Source organism: Megalops cyprinoides, chromosome 6 (genome assembly GCF_013368585.1).
Source record: "Megalops cyprinoides isolate fMegCyp1 chromosome 6, fMegCyp1.pri, whole genome shotgun sequence".
NCBI classification, from domain to species: Eukaryota; Metazoa; Chordata; class Actinopteri; order Elopiformes; family Megalopidae; genus Megalops; species Megalops cyprinoides.
Genome location: NC_050588.1, coordinates 35,996,556 through 36,019,295, shown reverse-complemented (window position 1 = coordinate 36,019,295; position 22,740 = coordinate 35,996,556). Strand labels below are relative to the sequence as shown.

The 22,740-nt window shown below is 46.2% G+C and overlaps 1 protein-coding gene across 2 annotated transcripts in view; it reads left to right on the top strand.

The window, feature by feature from the left end:
• The window catches only part of dlgap4b (discs, large (Drosophila) homolog-associated protein 4b), a 165,230-nt gene that overhangs the window by 120,720 nt on the left and 21,770 nt on the right, over positions 1–22,740 (top strand). The window contains exons 5-8 of one of the 2 annotated variants that reach the window (XM_036530911.1): positions 437–666; positions 2,556–2,651; positions 3,182–3,335; positions 6,123–6,366. In XM_036530911.1, coding sequence (XP_036386804.1) covers positions 437–666; positions 2,556–2,651; positions 3,182–3,335; positions 6,123–6,366 — 724 coding nt within the window. Of the gene's footprint in view, positions 1–436; positions 667–2,555; positions 2,652–3,181; positions 3,336–6,122; positions 6,367–13,347; positions 13,466–22,740 lie in introns of those variants that run through there. The other variant, XM_036530912.1, reaches the window with a different exon arrangement.

Genomic DNA, 22,740 nt, shown 5'->3' with positions numbered 1-22,740 from the left:
CGGGCCCTATCTCCAGTGTTTTCAGGGTCTCACAAACTAAAAGACATCCCTAATCTTAGGTCTCCCTCCCCTACAAGTCTTTTAGTTTGCTACCTTTACTTTTCCATCCCTTTTTGAATTAGGTTCTGTTAAATTGCAGAGCCTGGTTGTAAGAATGACAGCAACTTTAATACGGCATCTCGTTAGCTGGTATTCAGTCTTGAAACTTAGTCCCAGCACTTTATGGGTTAAATGCAATTTCAGGATATCAGTGAGTGAAGTCATTAATTAATAAACGGTGTAATGGCATTAATGAGCCTGATAAGCGTGCTTAACGACTCTGCCGTGGCACTTGAGCGAGTTCAGCCTTCGAGTGAGTGATTAGAGCATGGTACCAGCAGATCGACGATGACGTCCCGTCGAGTCACTGACGTGGGGGGTGTCTGGGCCCCCGCAGGTGCCCCCAGGGGACTGGAACAGCACCCTGGGCCGGGGCGGAGGGGGGGGCTCCAGTGAGATCCCGTGCAGACGCATGCGCAGTGGCAGCTACGTGAAGGCCATGGCGGACCTGGAGGACAGTGAGGACTCGGAGGGCAGCCCCAAGCCCTCGCCCAAAACCGCCGCCCGCCGCCAGAGCTACCTGAAGGCCACGCAGCAGTCCCTGAGCGAGCAGCTGCCCCCGCGCAAGTAAGGCCCTCGAACACGGCCGCTAACGCCGCGTGACGGCGCAAAGCTATCACACACAAAGCTGGCACGTTACACACATACACGGATCACTGATATTACCTGCATCCACCTGTCAAATCATGCATGTACTGTACCCACACACACATCCATGGGCGTAAATTACGCGAGGGATGGGGGGGGCTGTAACCCCCCCAATAATCAAAACTGGCAAATACAACCCCCCCAAATAATCATATTCATGGAGACCTCAACCCCCCCAATGTTCAACCCAAAGTTACACCCTTGCACACATCCAACTGTCAGTGTTGTGTACCTCCTTACACCATTACCCCCCCCAACACACTCACACAGGCGCACACACACACTTCCAGCAAGCCCATGCACGCACTGTACCTACACTCACAAATACTCACGCACGGACAGTGGCACACAAACTCATACTTGTAGGAAGCTGCATGATACTGTAATGAGGACATGAAATTTATGTATGTGCTTACTAAGATTGTCATATTACGGTCTAATGAGGATGTCTGAGTGGTATTAGGTTGCATGTGAGTGGTGACGTGCCGGGAACTGATTGCAAGGCGATAGCTCAACACACACCCAGGAGAGCAGGAGTGAAGGAGCACTGTGATGCTCCCACGCACGGACACGGTCGCGCTGATGGACACGCTGAGCTCACCTGTACCTGAGCTCACGCTCACTTTGACTCTCTCACGGCCAGTAACGTGGACATTTAGAGTCACGCCAGGCCCCGCAGTCCACCGTCTGATTTTTGCCAGCTTGTTTTCCACACCTCATGTTTTCTGTGGCTCGATTCAGGGCACACAGAGAGGAGGAGGAGGAGGAGGAGGCGTGGTTTAGTGAGGGGGTTTATGCCAAAATGTGTCATCCAGTCAAATGAGAGCTGGCAAGTCAGAACCTGGAAGATTCAAAGTGTTGTTATTGTTTCCAAGGTCCATAATAACACAGTAGCACGCTGAAACACAGTACATCCAGTTTCATTTCTTTCACCTACTCCCACTCAAATACCAGCATCTCTCCTGTTTTAAGTTAAGTATCAGATTTCAATATTATAGGCTTCTATTACATAAAGTGCACCAAATGACAGACATGAGAATGGGGGTTTATTCGCTGTCTTTGATATTTAGGATCAAGAGAATAACAGTTCCTGTTTTTTGTCAAGAAGTCATTTATAAAAAAAAATGTTTGTTTGAAATAATACAGCTCACAACTTACTTTGTGCTGAGAATTCAAACTCTTTTCATTATCTGATGAAAAAGGTTTAATTAACAATGCAAATAAATGGCTGAGTAAATAAGTAATTTAATTAATCAGGGATTAAAACTCAATCCATGTAAATAGCTTATTGTGAAAAGGTCACTACAACAGCAACACAGCAAATTTATTCCTCAACAGCAACCTTTCTGTTACAGCCTAAATATATTCTTATTGCTGAAGCACACACAATTTCATGGGATGGGCCTGGTTGTTTGGTTGTGCCTTTGAATGAACAGAGGACCACTGTTGTTGTATTGTCAGTTCACTCAGCAGACACTAGATGGCGACATCCCAGTAAGCCTCTAATGAATCTACCTCCTAAGGATCTTTTATATGTACTCTACTCCTCACAGCAAAAGAGCATGTGCCAAACAACTCCTAATGTGGCCTGTTGCTTTATATCTCAGATTGTATGTTTGTGTTCATGGTTGGTGGTTGGTTGTTGGTTTAGGGTCTGTGTGGCAGGTTTTGTTTTGGTACTTGTCAGCACTGGGTCTGCAGTGCTGGATAAGTCCTCAAGGTCTGACAGGTTGGTGTTTAGTTGTGATTTAATCTTCCTCCTGCATATGCCCCAACCATGCTCCTCCTCCCACCACCCACACGACCTGCAGGTCCCGGGCCTATGCAATGCTGCAGGGGGACCCGGAGATGCTGTGGTCCCCAATGCAGAGCATATCCTCTCTGCACCAGCTGGGCAGGTCAGTGTCAGTGCCCGTGGGGGGAGGGTGGGGGTAGGTGGCAGGGGCTGCTTCAGCGTGTCCGGGGGGGGGAGGGGGAGAGAGCGTCCAATCACCCCACCGGCCTTTTCGCTCGCGTGACCTCACTCGCCCAAGCTCCAGAACGCTTTGTCCTCAGCACGCCCTCCCCTTCACACTGCAGATGCCTTTTCTGTGCCCGCACCGCACATCGCCACAAGGGGGTGCTGATCAGTCGCACGGCGGGGGCGGACTGACTGGCTCTGATTTCCAGAGCGCTGTGGGGCTCTCGCCGTGAGAGGACACAGCCTGCATCACGTTCCTGCAGCACCGCCTCCCTGAGGATGACGCAGCCCATCGCACCTGCTTTCCTTGTTTTCATTTGCTTCGCTTGTGCGGGGACATGCCGGCGAAGTCTCCCAGCGAATTAAGACGACCCCTGGAGGCTTCCAGCACCCACGGGAGAAGGGGGGTAAACGCATATGCTACACTACCTGTCAGGGAGTGATTTTCGGCCCTACTTTCCCTGTCCCCAACAGCTGCCTTCCCTCTCTGCGAGAGATGTCCAACAACCGCAGCCTGGACAACCTGGACTGCATCGGCGTCTCGGGCGGCTCGGCCTTCCCGCGCTGGGACGACGAGGATTTCAGCCAGGGCTGCAATACTCTGGGGAAGAGCAGCTGCATCAGCCAGGTCAGTACTGCTACCTCACCAAGAGGGGGCGCCAGGTCAGTCACAGCCTTTAACACCATATTACCAGAACCAGGCATGCTGATGGGCCTGGGTGAGGTTCCTCCTGGTTTCAAAAACAGACCTCCCCCTCCCCACCTGACAGCTGTAGCGTACTGTTGCAGCAAATTAGCGGCTACCATTCATTTCAATGGGACCTGAAAGCACAGCCTGAAATAGCCATGCAGGAAAAATGCAGGAAAAGAAGCACAACATTTAATCTGAGGAGTCACACGGCTTTTCACACGGCTTCACCAGGGGTCAAACAGAATCACATGCAAGGGCTCTCATTTCTCCCCATCTTTCACTGTAATTCACCGAACAATGAAGGATAGCACTGCAAAGGAGTCTAATTAGTACCCTGAAAACATCCCATTCCTTTTACTCTGACAGTGTCACCACGGTAATTAAAGAGAAATTGCTCTCTGCCAGAGCAGTTTTCGCTGTATTAATGACTGTAAAAATTCTGCTGTGCTACGTCGCTCGCGAATACTGGTGTGGGTTTTTCAAATGCTATCTACATAAGTACAGCTTAAAACACCCAATGCTACTAAATGCATGTGTTTAGAGAGAAAGTATGTGGATTTAAATTCTGTGCGAATACATGTTACTTTATTATTATGGTCTCTGAATTTAGTCTTGACAGTCATGTCATCTGGAATAATGTGCAGTGATGTGAGATGTAAGTGGTATGAGGCAGCATATGGAGTGTATTGTACTTCATGTAATGCGTGTTGTACTCCAGGGTTACAGCATAGCCCTTGAAAATAAGCTCATAGGATTACCACCCTTAAAATTCTAGTTGGCTGATAACCATGTGCAAAGTGTGATATACAGTACGGGCAGGGGAATATTTACACTGAAGACTGTTTAAAAACTAAATAAACCCGAGACTCCCAGCTTTGCCTAACATGGAGTGTGCTGCTTTTTGCTTGTAGTTCTTTCAGGCTCATTTTAAACTGAAGCCTTTTAAGACACTCTTAGAGGTACATGCCCAATATGGTATTCTAACATTCTAACCACAATATTGGTTTCTAAGGATGACTAATAAGTGTGCACCTTGTATTGTTCAGGGAGCTCTCCATTTTGTCTGGGGAAGACCTGGCTCAGGTTAGAAATGGATCTGCCTCCAGCAAGAGTGATATAGGATCGGTATGATGATTTTTATTGAGATTTTTTTTATTTGGGACACTTTCTTAAGTAAAGTAGCACTCTCCACATCCCTATACCACAAATTGCATTTGTGTTGACATATGCCTCAGAATTTGAGGATTTAACTGCCTTTCTTTTCAAACTGTAGGTGCGTAGACTCTCTGTCACAGAGGTGTAAGGTGGAACCACTGAGAAAAACAGAGATAAGTCCACCCAGACTATTTATTTTCTTTGGGTGCCTCAAAGGATCCCTAGCTAATGTTACTTATAGCACACCATCAGTTAAAGAGCAACTGACCCACAAACAGAGGCTGAAGTGTTGTTGTATGGTTCTGCTTTCATGTGGTTGAGGCGGTGTTTGAACAGCGGGACCAGGCCTGTTGGTTTGGGGGTGGTGGGGTGGGGGTGAGGAGGGTGTTGTTGATTCAGCTGGGTTGTCGCTCGGTGGGACTCCCGGGGGCGTTGTCAGCGTCTCTCTTGCACTGTGATTTGTCGGCATTGATGAAGTCTGCGGCGTGACTCAAAATCACAGAACGCTTAAAATGCCAAATCTAGCCTCACTGCCTAACCAGAAAGCGCTAGTATCGCTTTCTGCTGCCCTGAGAGCTGCTTTTACCCTGTGTACACGGCGTACTGAAAAAGACAGTCCTTCAGTGGTTTTGTGAAGTGATACATATCAACCCCTTGGTTATACAGCTACCCCGTAATTACAACTGTGAGTGCCAGATTTTCTGTTTGTTTTGGGAGTCCTTTCAGACCAACAAGTAGAAATTGGTGCCATTAAACTGTGTCTATTTCCTCTTGAAAGCGCAGCTATCTTCTGACAATCTAAGCCAAACACAGTTCTGGTCATATGTTCCAAGATGAGTGGTTGGTCTTTGCTCTGCCTTTCAGCCATCTTATGACAGGCACCAAATTTAATAGAAAAAAAACCTGTACATGCCTCTCATTAAACGATTCACACAAAGTTTCTGTTTCCGTCTGTGCAAATGATGTGCTACAAAAACACTCAATCCCAAAGCCAGTGAGGCCTAGAAACTAAGGGAACTTTTCAGAAAGTTCCCTTAGTTTCTAGGCTGCTTCCCTCAGTTTTTAGGCTGTCTAGTCAGGTTAGCACAAGTTAACTTGTGTTAGGGCTCGAATAGTGTTGAGCTCACGCTCACTGATCTGGCAGCTCTGTTCCCCTGGTCTGACACTGTTGGTCATCAACTTGAATGTATACACTTATGTTCTCTTGTGCTGGAAGTTACTCTGGATAAGAGCATCCGCTAAATGAATGTAGTGTAATGTAATGTAATGTAAGGTAATAAAGACTGCCAGAACATAGTAGATTCCTGAGTCTAAATAACCATTGAATTCAGTCAATTTTGATGTGGCGTTATTAGATCCCCATTCAGCTCTTGTACACATGGGCCTGACACTGTCAGACTGGGTTGGTTGTGTGGACTGGACTGGGTCCAGTACTAGACATAAATAGCCAAAGAGTTAAATGAGGATATCTGAGGATCCCAGACCCATCACCCCCTGCTCTGAGGGGAGGGCCGTCAGTACAGGTGCTCCCTGGCTCCACCCACATCGTTCCGCTGTGCTTCCCTCCAGGTGCGGGAGATGGAGGTGAGCCAGCGGTACGAGGAGATGTGCTCGGAGTCGGTGTTCGGGGAGGGCGACTCGCAGGGCGTGGAGGCGCTGGACCTGCCGCTGCCCACCTGCTTCCGTTCCCGGAGCCACAGCTACCTGCGCGCCATCCAGGCCGGCTGCTCCCAGGATGACGACACCGCCTCCATGGACTCGGACTCGCCCCCGCCCACCGGCACCACCGTCCGCACCTACAGCACCAGCACCAGTGAGTACCAACGGGGCAGGGGGGGGGGGCACGTGGGGGGAGGTGATGGGGGATGCGTGCCTGACTGCTTGCCGCATACTGTCTTTGAACAACACCTCTGCACTGTCTCACGCTGAATAAATGCATGCGTGTCAAAAGCCTTGTGGCTTTTGTTCAAAAACTCCGCTCATGATTAAGACTCAGATCTCAGGAAAGGGCTTTCATGGATATACAAGGTCATTGTGCTGTTTAACTGGAGATTACGAAGCAACTTGGGACAACAGCCAAATGTGGACTGCATCAACATCCGCTGTCCGTCTGTTTACTGCATAAATGTGATTTTTTCAGTGATGTTTGTTTTAAAGTCTTTCAGATTCAGTGCTTCTTTACTCATTATTAGGCTTACAAAGCAGAATATGTGAAAGCCTATAATTCTGCTCCTGTTTCTTTCTATTTATGCCCACTTCCTGTCTCCCTTCCGCATATGACTCTTAACAGCATTATTAGTTGTACTGTAAAATAGGATGTTTTGCCCTTGGTGAGGCATTGTAACTCTAGATCTGTGCAAGTATCATGGTATAGCTCTTCATCCCGACCACACTCAGTTACACCCAATTTGGTTAGATTTATCCATCTCATAGCTGGAACACTTATCAGGCAGTGTCCTCAGGTGTCCCCCTTAAGTATTGTAACTCTCTACTCCCTGGCACGCACCGTTTCCAAAACTTAATTCAGGTTTGTTTTGCTAAAATTTTGGATTTATAGATCATAGTCTCAAGATGTGCATGCAGTTCTTTTCAATGCCCTAGCTTTTAGACTGTATGTGACGGAGGGCTTTACCAAAACTGTATTTCAATATTTCTAACACAATTTTTGCATCAGTAACCTATTGAAAAAAATTAAATGTAAATGTGTGCAAACTGACGGTCATGACTCCATGTCCCTGTTGAAATCCAGGCATCCCCATTATGGTGTCTCTAGGTGCACATATGTGTGAATTTTATGTGCATTCATTAAATCAGTTTCTAAAACATTGCTAAAACCAAGTCTAAAACCAGGTTTACTTTGAACTGTAGCTCAAAGTCATCAGATATTTAGCTTGAATTTGGTTTGTTTGAATTTAGTAACCTGCATATGTGCAGAGTGCATTGAAATTGCTTAGCAGGCACCTTAATTCAGGAAGGACAGTTCCTCAACTACTATACCACGTTACTGCCATATCAGATCTAAGAGCTTTTACAGGAAAAATAGTGGTTACCTTGGGTTACAAGACACAACATTTGATGGTGAAACCATAAGGGAGAACTTTCAAGTCGCAAACTAAGGTCAGAGTAAACACACTCCCCTTATTCCTGCATGTTTAAAGGGTTGTGAAAGAAGATGTAACCTAAAGCTATGGGAACGCTTCCAAGGGGCGTTGCTCTAACTTGACAAAAGGACTTCCGATCACACTCAGCACTGAGACTAAAACAGGCAGATAAAAACTGCACTTGAATGAAACAATAGATTGAATGGAACAATGGATTCAGCTCTAGCTTTGGAGATGCAGGAAAACAGACTGCAGTGTTTTTGTATCATTATTTAGCTCGGCATAAAAAGCTATCCTGATGCCTTTTTAATAAGCCACAGCTGTGACAAAAGACTCAAAGAGTTGCATGTGGATAAAGGTCAGCATTCCCCTTCCACCTGGGTAAACCACAGACAGGTATCAAAGAGTCAGCAGTTATCCCTAGCGCCTCACTGTAATGATTACAGACTGGCTGTGCAAAGGGAGGGGGTGTTTGGGTGGGGGTGGGGGGGGTGTTCTGGATCCTCTGTCTGGCTGGTGATGCTGAAAGGCCGTCTGTTCTGTGTACAAAGAGAGGGGGAGTCTGGCCAATGGTAGCCCCGGGCTGGCTCCAGGCCAGCAGACTCATCCCGCATGTGGGGACTGGAGCCTTGCCTCTTCCTGCATCAGGGGGCTTCCTGCCTCTCGCGCTGCACAGGGCCAGGCCTGGACACGGTGAACTTTCAGGTCTGGTGAAGGGTAACTGTGTGAGTGGCTGAGGTGGTGCCTAAAATAGCCAAGGAGAACACCCTCCGCTCTGCCTAATGCATTCTGACAGGTTCCCACTGACACAGCCTTTTCCATTGCCCTGTGTGTCTCACTCAAACACACACGCGCACACACACACACACACACACACACACACACACACACACACACACACACACACACACACACACACACACACCCAAACGCACAAACACACATACATGCGTATGCACACACACATGCCCACACACACACCAACACCCCCCCACACACACTTACACACACACACACACACACACACACAAACGCACACACACACACACGGCATAGACTGACCTACATACCGCCAGCAGAGACAATGGCGACTGCGGTGGGGGAGTACCAAAAGCAGAGCCAAAATCTTGCTGTATGGCAGTCTCCCTTTGGCAAATTAACAGTAAATCTGACCGCTGTGCTGCTGGTTTTTAGGGCCGGCCTATGAATGAAAACAGAGCACTTTGGCTAGTGGTCAGGTCAGATGCAGAATAAGCTCACATGGCTTGCCTTACAGTTCTGTTTGAATAGGATATGCAGCCAACTGTTTGAAACGCTTTCAAAAGAAACTGCCTCTGTCTGCACCTGAGATGAACAAGAGAAAATCTAACAGGAAGGTCCATCATTAATCAGGTATATGCAATTTTGTCAATGTGCAAAGATGTGTACTTTGTCTCTCACCTTGAATTCAGCTCTTTTCTGTGCAATAAGATCCCAGGTTTATGTATGTATATGTACACACACACACACACACACGCAATGTTACAATCACACCACTAGACCAGTATGACTCATTCGGTACCTCATTATGTGTCCCATGGCCAATCAAAAGGACCCTCAGTCTGCGATTAAGGAACTGAAAAGGTTATAAAGGCCAGCAGAAAAACAGCCCGGGTTAACTGCCCTGCGTGAATAGAGTTTTTACAGCACAATGTGATCATTGACTGGTGGCTGGATTTAGCCTAAGGCTTGTTTGTTCTGAGAGCGGGGACTGGTGGAGCTGGTGTAAATGGTGCATGCTTGGATCAGCTGAGGGAAACTTGCTGATCATGCTGTTGCTCTAATATCTGGCAGATGAAAGTGCAGTATTGTTGAAGCATGTGGTGGGATAGAGAAAAAAAACAGTTGGAGTATCCACTGCAATCTGTGCCAATTCCTAATTTGGCTATTTATGCTGAAAAAAACAGAATGCATTACTGTTGTAAAAGAGGTGTAAGGGTCAGTTTAGAGGAGTTAATTTGCCCTGTTTATGACCTTGCCATTACTAACATTATAATATTTGCCATTGTCATCCTTTCCTTTAAGGCTAGTTTACATCAGCTGATGGTGCCCAGTGGGGCTTCTGTCATAATTTGTCCCGTCAATGTGTGTGGATAGTTGGGAATGATTACACAACATGTCTTGACCAGATTTGACATGTAGAATCCCAAAGACTCATCATACAGCTTTGAGCCAATCAGAGATGTGAAAGACACGTGGGGTGCTTCTAATGGTATACTTGGGCTGGGGGATCCTGGCACTAGTATATACACTGCATTCCATATTCATTCATTCCACCATTACACGTGAACAAGAAATACAGGGCAAAAGAAAAATATGTATTCATCAGATCATTTTTCACATTTATTTTTATGTTATATTTTAATATTGTTTCATAGAACAAATTCAGATTATTCATAAATAAAACATTTTATTCCAAAAAACATATGCATTGCAGGGATTCACACCTCTAAAGTAAACTTTTAAATAAAATCCAACGAAAACATATTTACACCAACATTTTGCATTTTAGAAGTTCAGTGAGAAAGGTGTTATGGGAGGCAAACTTAAGGAGCCTACCAAGAACCAGGCTGCAAGAAGCCATTTCTGGAGGCAAACCACAAAAGAGATGCCTTGAATTTGGTGAACTACATCTGAATGACAACTAGAGGAATGTCTGGTCATCAGATGAAATGAAAGTTTTGCTTTTACTGTAGACAAGCTCTTCAGAGTCATGCTTAACACTGTGAAATATGAAATATGGCAAGGGGTCTGTTATGTTTTGCATCTACAAGTCCTGAACCTCGTGCAAAGACAGATGGAGGAATGAATTCCAAAAATTTTGTACCAGGACAAAACTGGACATTCCAACATGAAAATCTGAAACATTCATCCAAATCGACAAGTGGTTAACTTGGTGCAAATTAAGTATTCTCAACTGACCACGTCATTTTCCAGACTTCGGTCCAATCTAGCATTTGAGATTTGAACACAAGAAAGCAGTTCACAAACAAAAATTAAAGATCTAAAGAATGTAGAGCAATTGTTCCAGGAGGAATGGGCAAATATACCCCCGCAGAAGTGCCAGAAACTTATAATAGTCTACAGAATTATTTTGCAAGTGTAATCCATGCTAGAGGAGGTTTCACAAAATATTACCTATAGGGGTGTGAGTGAATCCAATACAATTCTCCAGTACAATTTATTCTTTCCTCTGATGGTGTTTGGCTGGATCTGTGGTCAGGTATACACCCAGACAATTCCATTAAAACATTAACAATCCGTTTCTCTGAACTATTGAGAAAATTACATTAAATACATTTGAATACAAAAAGAAAGGGGGTTGTGTACTTCATGACCATACATGGTAATTACAGAGACAAATATAATGTAATTCAGATGGCGAGGGTGATATGGCATTGCTCACTATTTACAAGGTTGCTGATAGTTTATGTGGGTTTGAAATTACATACCCCACCCCATTTGATGTCCTCGGTTTCTCCGAGAACTACACCTCAATTTCTTGCTTCACTTCTGTTCTATTTGCGCTATTATTATCCAAAACCCTTTCGTAATGCAGATGTTTGTCGTATCAATGAGCAGGTACTCGGTTGTGAAATTCTATCGAATCAAAGTCCCCTTGCGCTGCTAGTTTCAGGGCTCGCTATTGCACAGTGTCACAACGCATTGCCTTTCCTTTGCAATTCATCGAGCTACCGAGGATCTACACGTTCAACACACCCTCACAGGACAGACAGCGGAACCACTTTGGGTTATGGTGTGCAGTCTATATTTTTGTGCGGACAGTCATGAGCCTGAAGACAACCTCGAATGACAAGCAATGGGCGCGTTATAAAGGCAATAGACATTGGGCGGAGATTTTTCTGAGCAGGCATTGTATGTATTAAGTGAGAAAGAAAGGCAAGTCAAAGATGCGAAACGTCCAATGAACGCGCGAATGCAACGAAATAACCCGCAGATATGAAATGCTAGGGCGGGTTCGGGTGGGAATTTGCTCTGACGCACATCTGTGAGGCAGGGCTGTTAAATATTTAGCCCAATCAAACTCGCATGTATGTAGGATTGAGGGCAGATGAGTCCCAATAGTAGTACGGCTGTAGGTGGGTTTTGCGAAGCTTGTTCCAATCCTGTTAATCGAAGGTGGTTACCAAATGGCTTCTTTCTTTCCGCGACGTGGAGCATTGCGTTGGAGACGGAACAGATTTAACGTTACCGTTAACGTTATTATAGATACAAAGAAATAACTGGGGAAAATACGGGATCGTTGGCTACGTTAACGACAACAGGCAATTTATACGATCTGTGCATAAAGGAAGATGAAGCTGAGGACACATCCGTCGATCATCAATGAAGAGGAGAAAAATATTGTAGTAGCGAGGTAAATTCAGTGAGTCACACTCCGGAGCTTGGCGAGATAGGTGGGTAGCTAGTTAGCGAGCCAAGCCATTTGATGTTCACGTTAAGAAGCTGTAGCTGTTACATTATTCCAGTTATGCACATATGTGGGTTAGCTAGCTGGTTGGTCTTTTTGGCACAGGTAACTAGCGTGTGATTATGGTGGTGTTTTTTTTTCTCTACACCGTTAAACTAGTTAGCTAGCTGGGTAGCTAATAGGAGTATATTTCTGTAGACACCGTGTGAACAGTATTGCTGGCTGGGTTGACTAGCTGCTCCCATGGTCATACAATGCAGTGGTCACTAGTTAACTAGCTAGGTTGTCCCTATGTCATTTGGTTGCCTTTCCTACCAAGCAATGTCTTGCACACATTAGGTACTATCGAAGTGATTGAAATATGCAGGTTAGCTAGGATGACTGCGAACTAGCGATGGGTACAGGTACAGCTAACACAAACGTTAAAATGCGACTAGTTAGTGCCACATTCATTTGTATGCCTTCGGGTGGCTCACTGAGCGTTATTTCGTGCCCAGAAGAGGCATTTATGTAGCGGGGTTTGTGGGTAGAGTAACCGTTATCTTCTGATTTCGTTCAGTAGTCTTTAGGTTACGTTAGGGTAGCTAACGTGAGGGAGGTGGGACTCTTAAAACGAAAGTGCTGCTAAACTGCATTTGTAGACCGTCTCGCAACAGTTGGCGTATGTGTGTGTTAACGTTACCTTAAGCGACCTAAGACAATCCACATTGTGCTTTTTATTTCCCAGAGGACACTTATTGTTCGTTATCCGCTGGCTAGCTAGATGTGAATGATGAACACGTGTTTGATGGCCGGAGTAGGGATGGAGATATGTATCCATCTGGATAAGAATGTAATGTTATACCTCTATGTGTGTCCCCTTCCTTCCATTTTGTAACCTATGTTAGTAGCTCTGGATAAGAGCACCTGCTAAATGACAATAATGCAATGTAAATGAGATGCTTCATCGGGCTGAATCAGACATCTGGCGTGCAAGACGACTACGGTTGAGGTACACGCATTGTTGGGTTGTCACATGGTGGCGCTTTACTCTAAGTCTTTATCGCCACACCTCTTTCCCGGAGTCTGCAAAAACCGGGTTTAAATGGGTCGTTTCCTGGACACAACCAGAAAGGCACAACAAAAACTCGACATTTGTTCTTCTCACGGATAAAGTGGCGTTTGTTTCCGTTTCTGTTTTGCTGTCCGTGTCAAAGTCCGAGCTGGGCGCTTAAGTCGGACCGAAGAGAGTTGGTGTGGATAGGTATCGTTGCTAGATTACCGAACAACTTTCTGGATATTGAATAACTTCAGCGCAGCTATCGAGGATGGCGAAAGCTTCATGACGGCTGTGTTAGAGGGTGAGAACTTGCTCTGTACTGGCAATACTGACCTCATAACCACTTGGTAACCAGCCCTGGTCTGGAGTATCGTAGTGACATTGCGTCGTCTCGGTTCAACCAGCTCTCCGGTGTTGTTTCGTCTCCTTATCTTAACCATTTGGGCTGACTTGTTTTTACTTTCGCTGACTAGCGATTGTGGCTAACGTTAGCTAATTCAGTTGCTTTGTTGCCGGTGTAAATCGAAGTATGAACGTCGCTATTCTCAAATAAAAGGTAGCTAGCAATCTTAATTAGCGTTAGCTAGTGAGATGGCTAGCTACCCGCCACATTCACGTAACTTCTTTGCTTTGTAGCTGCCGGTGTCTTAAAAATTGCCAAACTGGATGTCCACCATTTCATTGTATCTATCGAGGAGGAGGAATCCGCATTTGTGCAGCTAACTACACGATGAAGCTAGCAGTTTAAACACTTAAATTCATTGTTACACAGACTTGTCACAATGTTTTTTTTTTTTTTTTTGAATGAATTTATGTCAGTTTCTTAAGGTTCAATTTCGGGCTCTGAAAGCCGCTTGCTGAAGCGCCGTAATCCCGTTGGCATTCTTCCCGTGTTCAGGTTCGCTCTTGTGAAAATTAAACGGTAGACTGTGATTGTTTTAGGTGTCTTGCCAGGTTTTAAACATACTTCACACATAATTTCAGTAACTGCCTCTCCATTTCGTCCTGAATCTCTTTTACAGCTGAGCGAACATGGAGAACTTGGGTGGAAAATGACTGTGTAACGTGGTGAATGGGTTTTGATTTTTACGTGGGGCTGGCGGTGCAGGCAGGGAGTGGGATTGAGGAAACCGAAAGCTGCTGGTTTGATTCCCTGCTGGAGGGCTTCCCTTGTGCCTGTGGGAGAGGATCTTCACCTGTATCGCTTCAGTTAGTATCCCTATTTAACTGGACAGACCTGCTGTTTAAAAGGTCAGCCTGCTCACAATGTCCATTGTTCATTTTTAAAATGCTGCTCACATGCTTGCTGGAAGAAGTCAGTGGCTGCGGATGTTGGAACTGGCACTGGACTGGTGGTGCACTGAGGCATCGGTGGCTGCAGTGACCTGGTAGAATGCTCTGTTGTGTGGATCCCCTTAGCTGCTCGGCAGGTATGCATCTGTATTGCTGGCATGTTGAAATAAGACAGCAGCTGTGCTTCAAAGGAGAAAGCGCATCAGTACCGCATTTGGGCTGGAAACACACATGCGCGCACCAGGATCTTAGCAGTCAAAAATCCACTTTGTCGTGTTATTCAGGAGTGGCTACTGCTGGGTAACTGTTCAGGAATATTTTCTGGCAGTCCAGAATTCTCTAACCCCCGAAACATTCTAGTTGAAGTTCTGATTGTCTTAGTGTGTCAGTGTTCTCTGTACTAACCCCCATCATTTACATATATCAGTCTGTTAAAATGTGTTTTCAATGTGTGTAACCAAGCATGGAGGGAAGAATTTTTGGCCCATTATCTTGGTTGATGTTTGATTGACAAGGAGCAGCTTTGAGTGCCGCGCCTGAGAGGAGAGAGAAGTAGCAGGCCTATCACACACCTTTGTGCTTGCCCTACTTCTTTCTGAAGGCTCGGTGGTACTTGAGTTTAGCACAGCATTTATTTAAATTGAAGGATAAAAGCTATTTATTTTTAGCCTGGCAGTGTCATGCTTTTATTCCAGAAGTGCATCTTCCTGGAGTTATTATGGTAGCAATCAATAAAAGACAAAAAATACCCCTGTAAGTGAAGAGACACAGTAGCCCACACGGTCCACCGCTTACAGCGAGTGTAACTGATGGTTTCGCAATGCATGTCTCCAGATGCATGTTTGCAAAATGAGCCAGAACTTATCTTGCAAATACTGTTAAAATGAGCAGGAAGCATTTACCAGAGGAACGCAACCAACCGAGGTTTTTTAAAAGAAATTGTACGGCTAGCAGTGTCCACCGTGGGATAGCCGCGTTCATAAAGACGCAGCCGCAGATGCAGAGACGTCAGCGTCAGTATAGTGGCACTATCCAGGGCTTTATCTGAGTAATCTAAGGCTCAGTAACGATTCAGAGGAGATGGCTCATGTGAGAAGGCTGTGCTGACAGCCTGGGCTGAGGTGATTTTCAGCTTTGTAATTAGCCTCCACGCCTCTGCCTTTTTTTTTTCACGGACAGTTCTGAAACCATGCTTCATTCATAACTGGAGAACAAAAACGAAATTACACGTTGAACACTGCAACCTTGCAGTTGCAGTAACTGTATACTTGCCATTGACGGTTTCCATAATTCTTTTTGTAGGCTGTGTTTAAGGTCATACTGTTTTGTGTAATTGTGTTTGCTCTGTCATTAAAGATCTGAACACCGCTTGAAATAAGATGTAGACATTGCATCATCCTCTGGCTAGTTTATTAATAGGGTAGGAATTGTAGAGTAGGGATTATTTACAGAAAGCTGCAGATAATTTCCGAGGGAAGACACCTACATGATTTATATAATCCATAATCCAACTGCCATTTGAAAAATTGGGGGTTCAAATCTGATGGCAGTGTGCCTTGGAGGGGGAAAAAACACCTCTGTTGTCTTCCACGTAGACTGAATATTAAATGAATATATGTGCATATTTCTAATGAAATCCGTTCTGTGCTGTTTGGTCTATTCAGTGTTGAATTATATACCACTAAGTATCTCTGGTGTCATCAGTATCAGATATGCTAAAATAATTAGATTTTCACTTAGTGGTGATTGTAGCTGTGCTCTGTACAGATTTTAAACTGTAGCAGTGAATGCAGATTTGCTGAGTGCCTTTCTCCCTTTGTGAGTTGTGGGAACTGAAAGCCTGATGGATATTCCTGGCACCATCATTCCATTCACGGTTACATTGCTGTGGAGCATCGATGGTGGTCCTGCTCTGCGGGTTTGTTTAACTCATGAGTCCCAGATCAATAATTACGCGTTTTCCTGCCCCGTGCTCTCAGGATCGCTGCACAGCAGACATCGGGAGCTCGTTTAAGAGCCTCTATTCCTGGACCCTCTCTAGAAGCCCCTTTCCCTTGCTGTAAGTGGAGACTGATGGGATGGACCTCTCCTGAGGCATCATGGGATAGCTAATGGTCATTGTGGGTACCTGTAAAAAAACAGAACTGCATATAAAAATGCTGGCATGTTACCCGGATGCAAAGCACTGGATAGGGTTGTTGCTCAACAGTAAAATACATCATAATTATGATCAACAGACAAATTAATTTATTCTTTTTTGTATACCATTTTTATTGCTAAATTTCAAGACGCCATGTTGGTGAATGAACACGACAGAATCTTCAGCACAAAAGCCACACCCGTTTGCTTCACAGTTTAAGGTCATTTAAGGAAAGATTCACAGCATAAGGCTGTGTGAATCACTCAGTCTCCCTAGGCAGAAGGTCTGTGTCGTTGTCACTTATCTCAGATTTAATATAGCACCTTTGGCATAATTCCATCGAGTGAGTCAGTAATATGGAGCGTCTGCTCTAATTGAAACTGCCAAAGAAAAAAAATGAGTCTTCAATATTGTACATTTTTCTCCCTGGCAGGCGGGGAGAGAGACGCAATGCCATCAGAACGACAGACTCTCAGCCTTACGCTTCATTTTCCGTGTAGTCATTTAGCAGACGCTTTCAGGACCCTCCAGAGTGACTTTAAAGTAGTGCGTTCTCAGTGCATCTGTTAAAGCGGCATGAAAAACTGCATAGGTCACAGCTTACCATGTTCAAACAAACCCTAAGGCAAAACTGCACAAATAAGGAAAGGTGAGTCAAGCTTCTGTGTTGCCCAGTGTCGAAGGCTGCAGGGAGGGGTAGGAGAATCAGGACGGCCAGGTTGAGGGCAGCTTTCCTAGAGTGAAGTGCGTCTTTGATGGAGGGAAGAGCCCTTTCGCTAGAGTGGCCAGTCTTGAGGCTTGACTGGATGGGTTGTTGCAGGCAATTCCGAGTAAGGAAATGGGACATTTTGATTTGAAACTATGGGTTTTAAGAGTTTTGAAGAGGAAGGGAAGACCAGGGAGTAGTTTGGTACGGCAGAGGAGATCATCAGTGGCTTATGGAGCGGGGGTGTGACGTGGGCCTGCTTAAAGGCAGAGGGGACAGCCGCTGGACTAGTGAGGAAGGTGACGAATAGGCGGAGGGCGAGTGAGATTGTCACCTTCCCTAGCCTGCAAGAACCACGCCCCCTCAGGCTGTACCTGGACTTCTCCCACCTTCTATAACCTCTAAACCTGTCTTGGAACTGTTGCCAGTGGACTGTAGGCTACTGCTTAACCTGCACTTGTGAGGGCATTCAGTGTAAATCAGCTTCACATAATAAATGTTCAGCTAAAAATAATGTTTTGAAAGCTACCACTGTTGCACCCAGCATGTGTTAGAATTCAGAGGGATTTGCATGTGTCTTTAGAGCTGCCAAAACAAAACATTGAATATGGTCTTGCATAAAATTACTGCTGATTGGATCTTCGGGATCTGTCAGTCAAATAATTTGACAGCCGTTCCGGGTCCGCTCCAGACAGTCATAGGCCTGGCCTCACACTGAGTCTCTACGAGAGTCTGTCCCCTGTCCCTCTTTAACATCAGGCCGAATAGTACATTAAAAGATGGGGGGGGGGGGGGGGGGGGGAGTTTAAAGAGCATATGTATATTTGAATGCAATCTCGACGGCAGCGTGGCGCGATGCTATTAGCAGTCGCCGAGGTTAAGATTTAGAGTTGCGTGGGTGTTGGAAGGGAAGGTCTCTCGAGCCTGCCAGACCCTGAGCCCGGCGCCTCCGAGGACGCGCTGTAGACCAATCGGCTGGCCAGGTCTGCTGGCCCTGGCACCCAGGAGAGGACTGTTTATAGCGGAGCGAGGCAGGAAGGAGGAGATCCAAGGCTGCCCCTCTTTGTTCACGTCTGAAAGCCTCTTCGCAGCCAAGGGTAGTGTCTGCCAGAGAAGCGACCGGAGACACTGCGTGTAACATCCACACCTGCTGCTTATGCACAGTATTAAACCAAAACCAACCCCAGAATGCTTACAATACCACGCTCATCTGAAGAGGACAATTACAGGCATTAAAACACAAACGGGCGGAAGAAGCCGGTCTTTGTTTACGCCCGGCATATGGGTCAGCGGCCAGCGACAGAGCATGGAGCATCGATTATTTCTGGACACACTGCGAGGAATGAAGCACTGTAATCAGAGCGGTGAAATATCCCTCTCTGCTCCCCACCCTCTGTGGTTCCCCCCCCCCCCCCCCCCCCCCCCCCCCCCACATTTCCCAGTTTCACAGGAGCTCTTAACGAGAGTTTTAATCGCCCCTCTACACGTCCTGTTATTAATCAAGCCCGCAATTGAGCTACCGCTGCGGCCTCTCATTTTCCAGACGTACGTTGTGCGCGTATTGCAGAAGGAGGGTCTCCCTAGTCTCGCTTTAGCTCTGGCTGCAGAGGGATAATCACACAGAAGTGGGAGGCAGGAGTCAAAGAGAAGCCACCCTTTACAGTGAATGGCGTATTACTACTGTAATTAGCAGAATAAGGGGTTGGAGGCGTTTCTGCCGGGAGCTCGAGAGAAGACTGCAGCTGGCCTCCATTAAGGCACTAGGCGTTTGCTCTGTTCTGTTTGTGATAATGCGCGGGTCACCTTATGGAGATTTGATGTGGCGGACAAGTTTTTTGCCTTTTTCAAGAATTTAAACCCAGCTGGGTTACACACATAATTGGCGTAGAATTGCATTACTTGGTAAGGGCTTTGGCCAAATTCTGTGTAATTGCTTTGGAACGTTGTCCTTCACTGTGAGTAACAAATTTTAGGCAGTTTTTATTTATTTATTTATTTATTTTTTAGTTTCATGCCCAATAACTTCCATTAGTTTCAGTGACCACAAAATTTGTGATGTCTTGTAAGTGCCTAAAGGACCACAACAATGGCTTCAATTCATTAATTTAAATTACATTAACTTAAATTATAGTACAGAATTATAGTTACATTGTCAGACAAAGTGGTTTCGATTGGGTCTGGATCCATGCTTTGGTATATAGCTGAAATGAAATGTTCCCGAGCTGACATCACTGCTTCAGCTGGGTGTTGCGTCTGCGCAGAAGCGGGCGGGAGGCAGGCGTACTCTGGTGCTCGCTGAGAGCGTCCGCGCTCTCCGTTCTGCCTCCCACGCCGGGGCCCCCGTGCACAGACCCGCCGCAGACGCCGCGCATGACCGGGCATCGGCTCATTCACACCGCTGCTCTCGTGAACGGCGAGCTGGTGGGAGCTTCAGCTCTGACGCGCAGGCCGTGGCGGGGGGATCAGCGCCGAGCCGTGTGGGTAATCTGTGAGTTCATGCGTTTGTGACGGCTGCACTCTGTCTGTCTCGCCACATGCCTCTGGAAAGCAGAGATCAGTTTATTCCCACATACCTGCGGAGAGGTTAGTCACCCTGTTCCTGGAATGCACCCTAAAGGTAGTTCAGACCCGTCTGCTGTTTTTTTCGTACACATTGGTCTTGGGTGCATTTTTCATAAATTATTGACATTTCTCTCCCGCTAAACTTTTTCAAGCAACAGTGCTTCATCTTGCATTAGTGAACGCTGAAGTGAATGATCTGTTGTATTAATGTGCTTATCGACAAGTAAGGCTTTGCCCAGCACTGTGGGTGTGGAAGCTCAGCTCTCTCCATCATCATCGGATGCATCACCAGAAACACTCCCACTCATCCCAGGATATTAAGGAGCTCTCTTAAGTAGTAATCACATCACGGGGCACTGCTGAAAACATCAAAAGTTTTTTTAATAAATGCAGTAGCTTGTTAATCTCTTAGGAAATCTGCTACAGCAGCACTCTTAAGACCAGAGTACTCTACCACTGTTCCGGTTCACAGGGGAGGACCTGTATTGACCTGTATTGGCGTATAAGCTGACAAGCTTGCTGTTGTCTTAGGAGCTGGGGTATTTAGTGGCTTGAACAGAAGAAAATAATGGCAGTGTTAAAAATGCATGACCCAGTAGATATTAGTCCTGCTGTTGTAAACGTTTCGGGTTGTTAATTTGCGTTGGGGTTTATGCTCATTGTTTTACATTACATTATTGGCATTTAGCGGACAGTCTTATCCAGAGTGACTTACATAGATTACAGTTTTTTACATGTTACCGGTTTATACAGCTGGATACTTACTGAGGAAATTCTGACTTAAGCACATTGCCCAAGGGTATAACAGCAGTGCCCCACTGGGGAATTGAACCAGCAACCCTCCGGTTAGGAGTCCTGCTCCTTGCCATTGTTTTACACTGCCGCCCCCGATGTAGTATGAGGTCTGAGGTTCGGGACACAGCGCAATTCCTCAGAAATTCTGTTCAGGGTGTGCCTTTAGGCTTTTAGAACTGCTGGATGTAATCGGGGTCCCTCCCGAAGCTCCCGTTAGCTGAAGCTGACATGATTACGTTCCAGCTCCTGGTGAGCACTGACATGCGCTGTGTGAAACAGCGGTCACGTGCCGGTCCTACGGCCAGGGAATTTCTCTGAAGTGGTGTAAAATCGGGACTTTTTCAGCTCGCTGACCGTGGCCCGCTTTCGGTGAGAGACCGTGTATGTGGTCTGTGTTCTCATCCAGTCCCCGGTTTCCCTGTCTGTGTTCTGAAGAGCAGAGCAGGCGGGAAAATGCAGCATTCTGTACATGCGGTTTTTTCCCCCACACATTTCTTTCGCTGCATTCACAGAATGCACACCTTCCCTCTTCTATCGTACTGGAGGTCCCATTATTCTATCCTGGTCTATGAAAAGGGTAAAAACGAAAATGTATGAAAAGTAATGTACAGAATATATAATGTTGTTATGCATGTTTTGTTATTGGTAACAATATGTGAGCTGTGATTAGGCTGTTGCTAATTTGATCCGTTGTCCCAGCCTTAAGACTTAATCACCTGTTGTTCGTTAAGGGAGACAGTGCAGCATCCAGGTACAGTAGCAGAGATCCTCCGTCTTTGGACTGTAAACATATACCCAGAGCACACTGCAGGACCCAGATCACACTGCGGGACCCAGAGCACGCTGCGGGACCCAGAGCACACTGCAGGACCCAGATCACGCTGCGGGACCCAGATCACACTGCGGGACCCAGATCACACTGCGGGACCCTCCAGCTGACAGGATTGGCTGGTTTCTTGAGATGGGGAGGTTGTGAAATGCAGACGGATCTGTTGTCTTCTGGGACTCTTTGCAATGGCCAGTTAGTCAGCTCATCTTGCCGTCATACTCTCTCTGCCATAATTTAAACTGGGTGGAGACAGAATGGAAGAACAGCTCCTCAGGTCAAAAGTAAGCACAGCTTTGGAAAAACTTGGCAAGGGGCTGTTAAAGTCTCACTGCTGGCTGCTGATCATAGCTGTAATACAGCTTTTATTTTTAGATTATCGTGAAGATAATCATGGTGGAATTTGTCTGCACTTGTGAGACCGCCCACATTAAGAATGCTTTTTTGGAAGTATTCCAGCATTTTAAGCATCATAACTCCCTAAAAGCAGGACAGATTTTCTTCTTCTGAGTCCCTTGAGTATTTTGTTGAAAAACTGATATATTGATCTTTGCAGTATTGCAAACTGAATGCAAAGTCACAGGAATGAGAGTCGCCGTTTTTCAGATCGCTGTGGTATTCTTATTCACCAGTACTGTAACTGTATTAAAATGTCTGTGCATAAGCTTTTTTTGAGAGAGGCAGGTTATAAGGCTGTCCATGTCTGAAAGGTGCAGAGGCCTTTGGGTAACCTAGCCGTCCTCTCATGCTTGCCTAGATTAGTCAGTTCTGGCAGACTTCTGCTGTCTCCAGACCCAGACTGCATCAGAGTCCAGAGCCTCTCGAAGTCCCTTCATAAACTCCTCAGAGTCTTCTGTTTCTCTCCAGCTTGTTTAAATGATGGCTGCAGCAGGGAGGGCTTTGTTCGTTCCCGACCAGCAGCATTCAGAAGCACTGACCCTCGCAGCAGTAAATATCCTGTTGGATACGAAACCGCGCTGAAAGCCGCTCTGAAGATTCCAGCAGGGTTTGTGTTTCTGTGAGTGTGTCTGTCCTGCAGGCGGATCAGGAAGTGGCTGGATGACTCCCAGCTCTGTGGTTCCACACTCTGACAGCAGTCCCCAGGTACGGGTTCCCTGTAAATGACTCAGGAGGCATGATTCTCTCAGTCACGGGGCGCTGCGTGTCACACAGAGAGCGGGCTGGGGTGAGCCGTGGGAGTGGTGCAGGCAGGATGCCAGAGCCCTGAATGTGTCCCCCACCACAGCCAAAGCA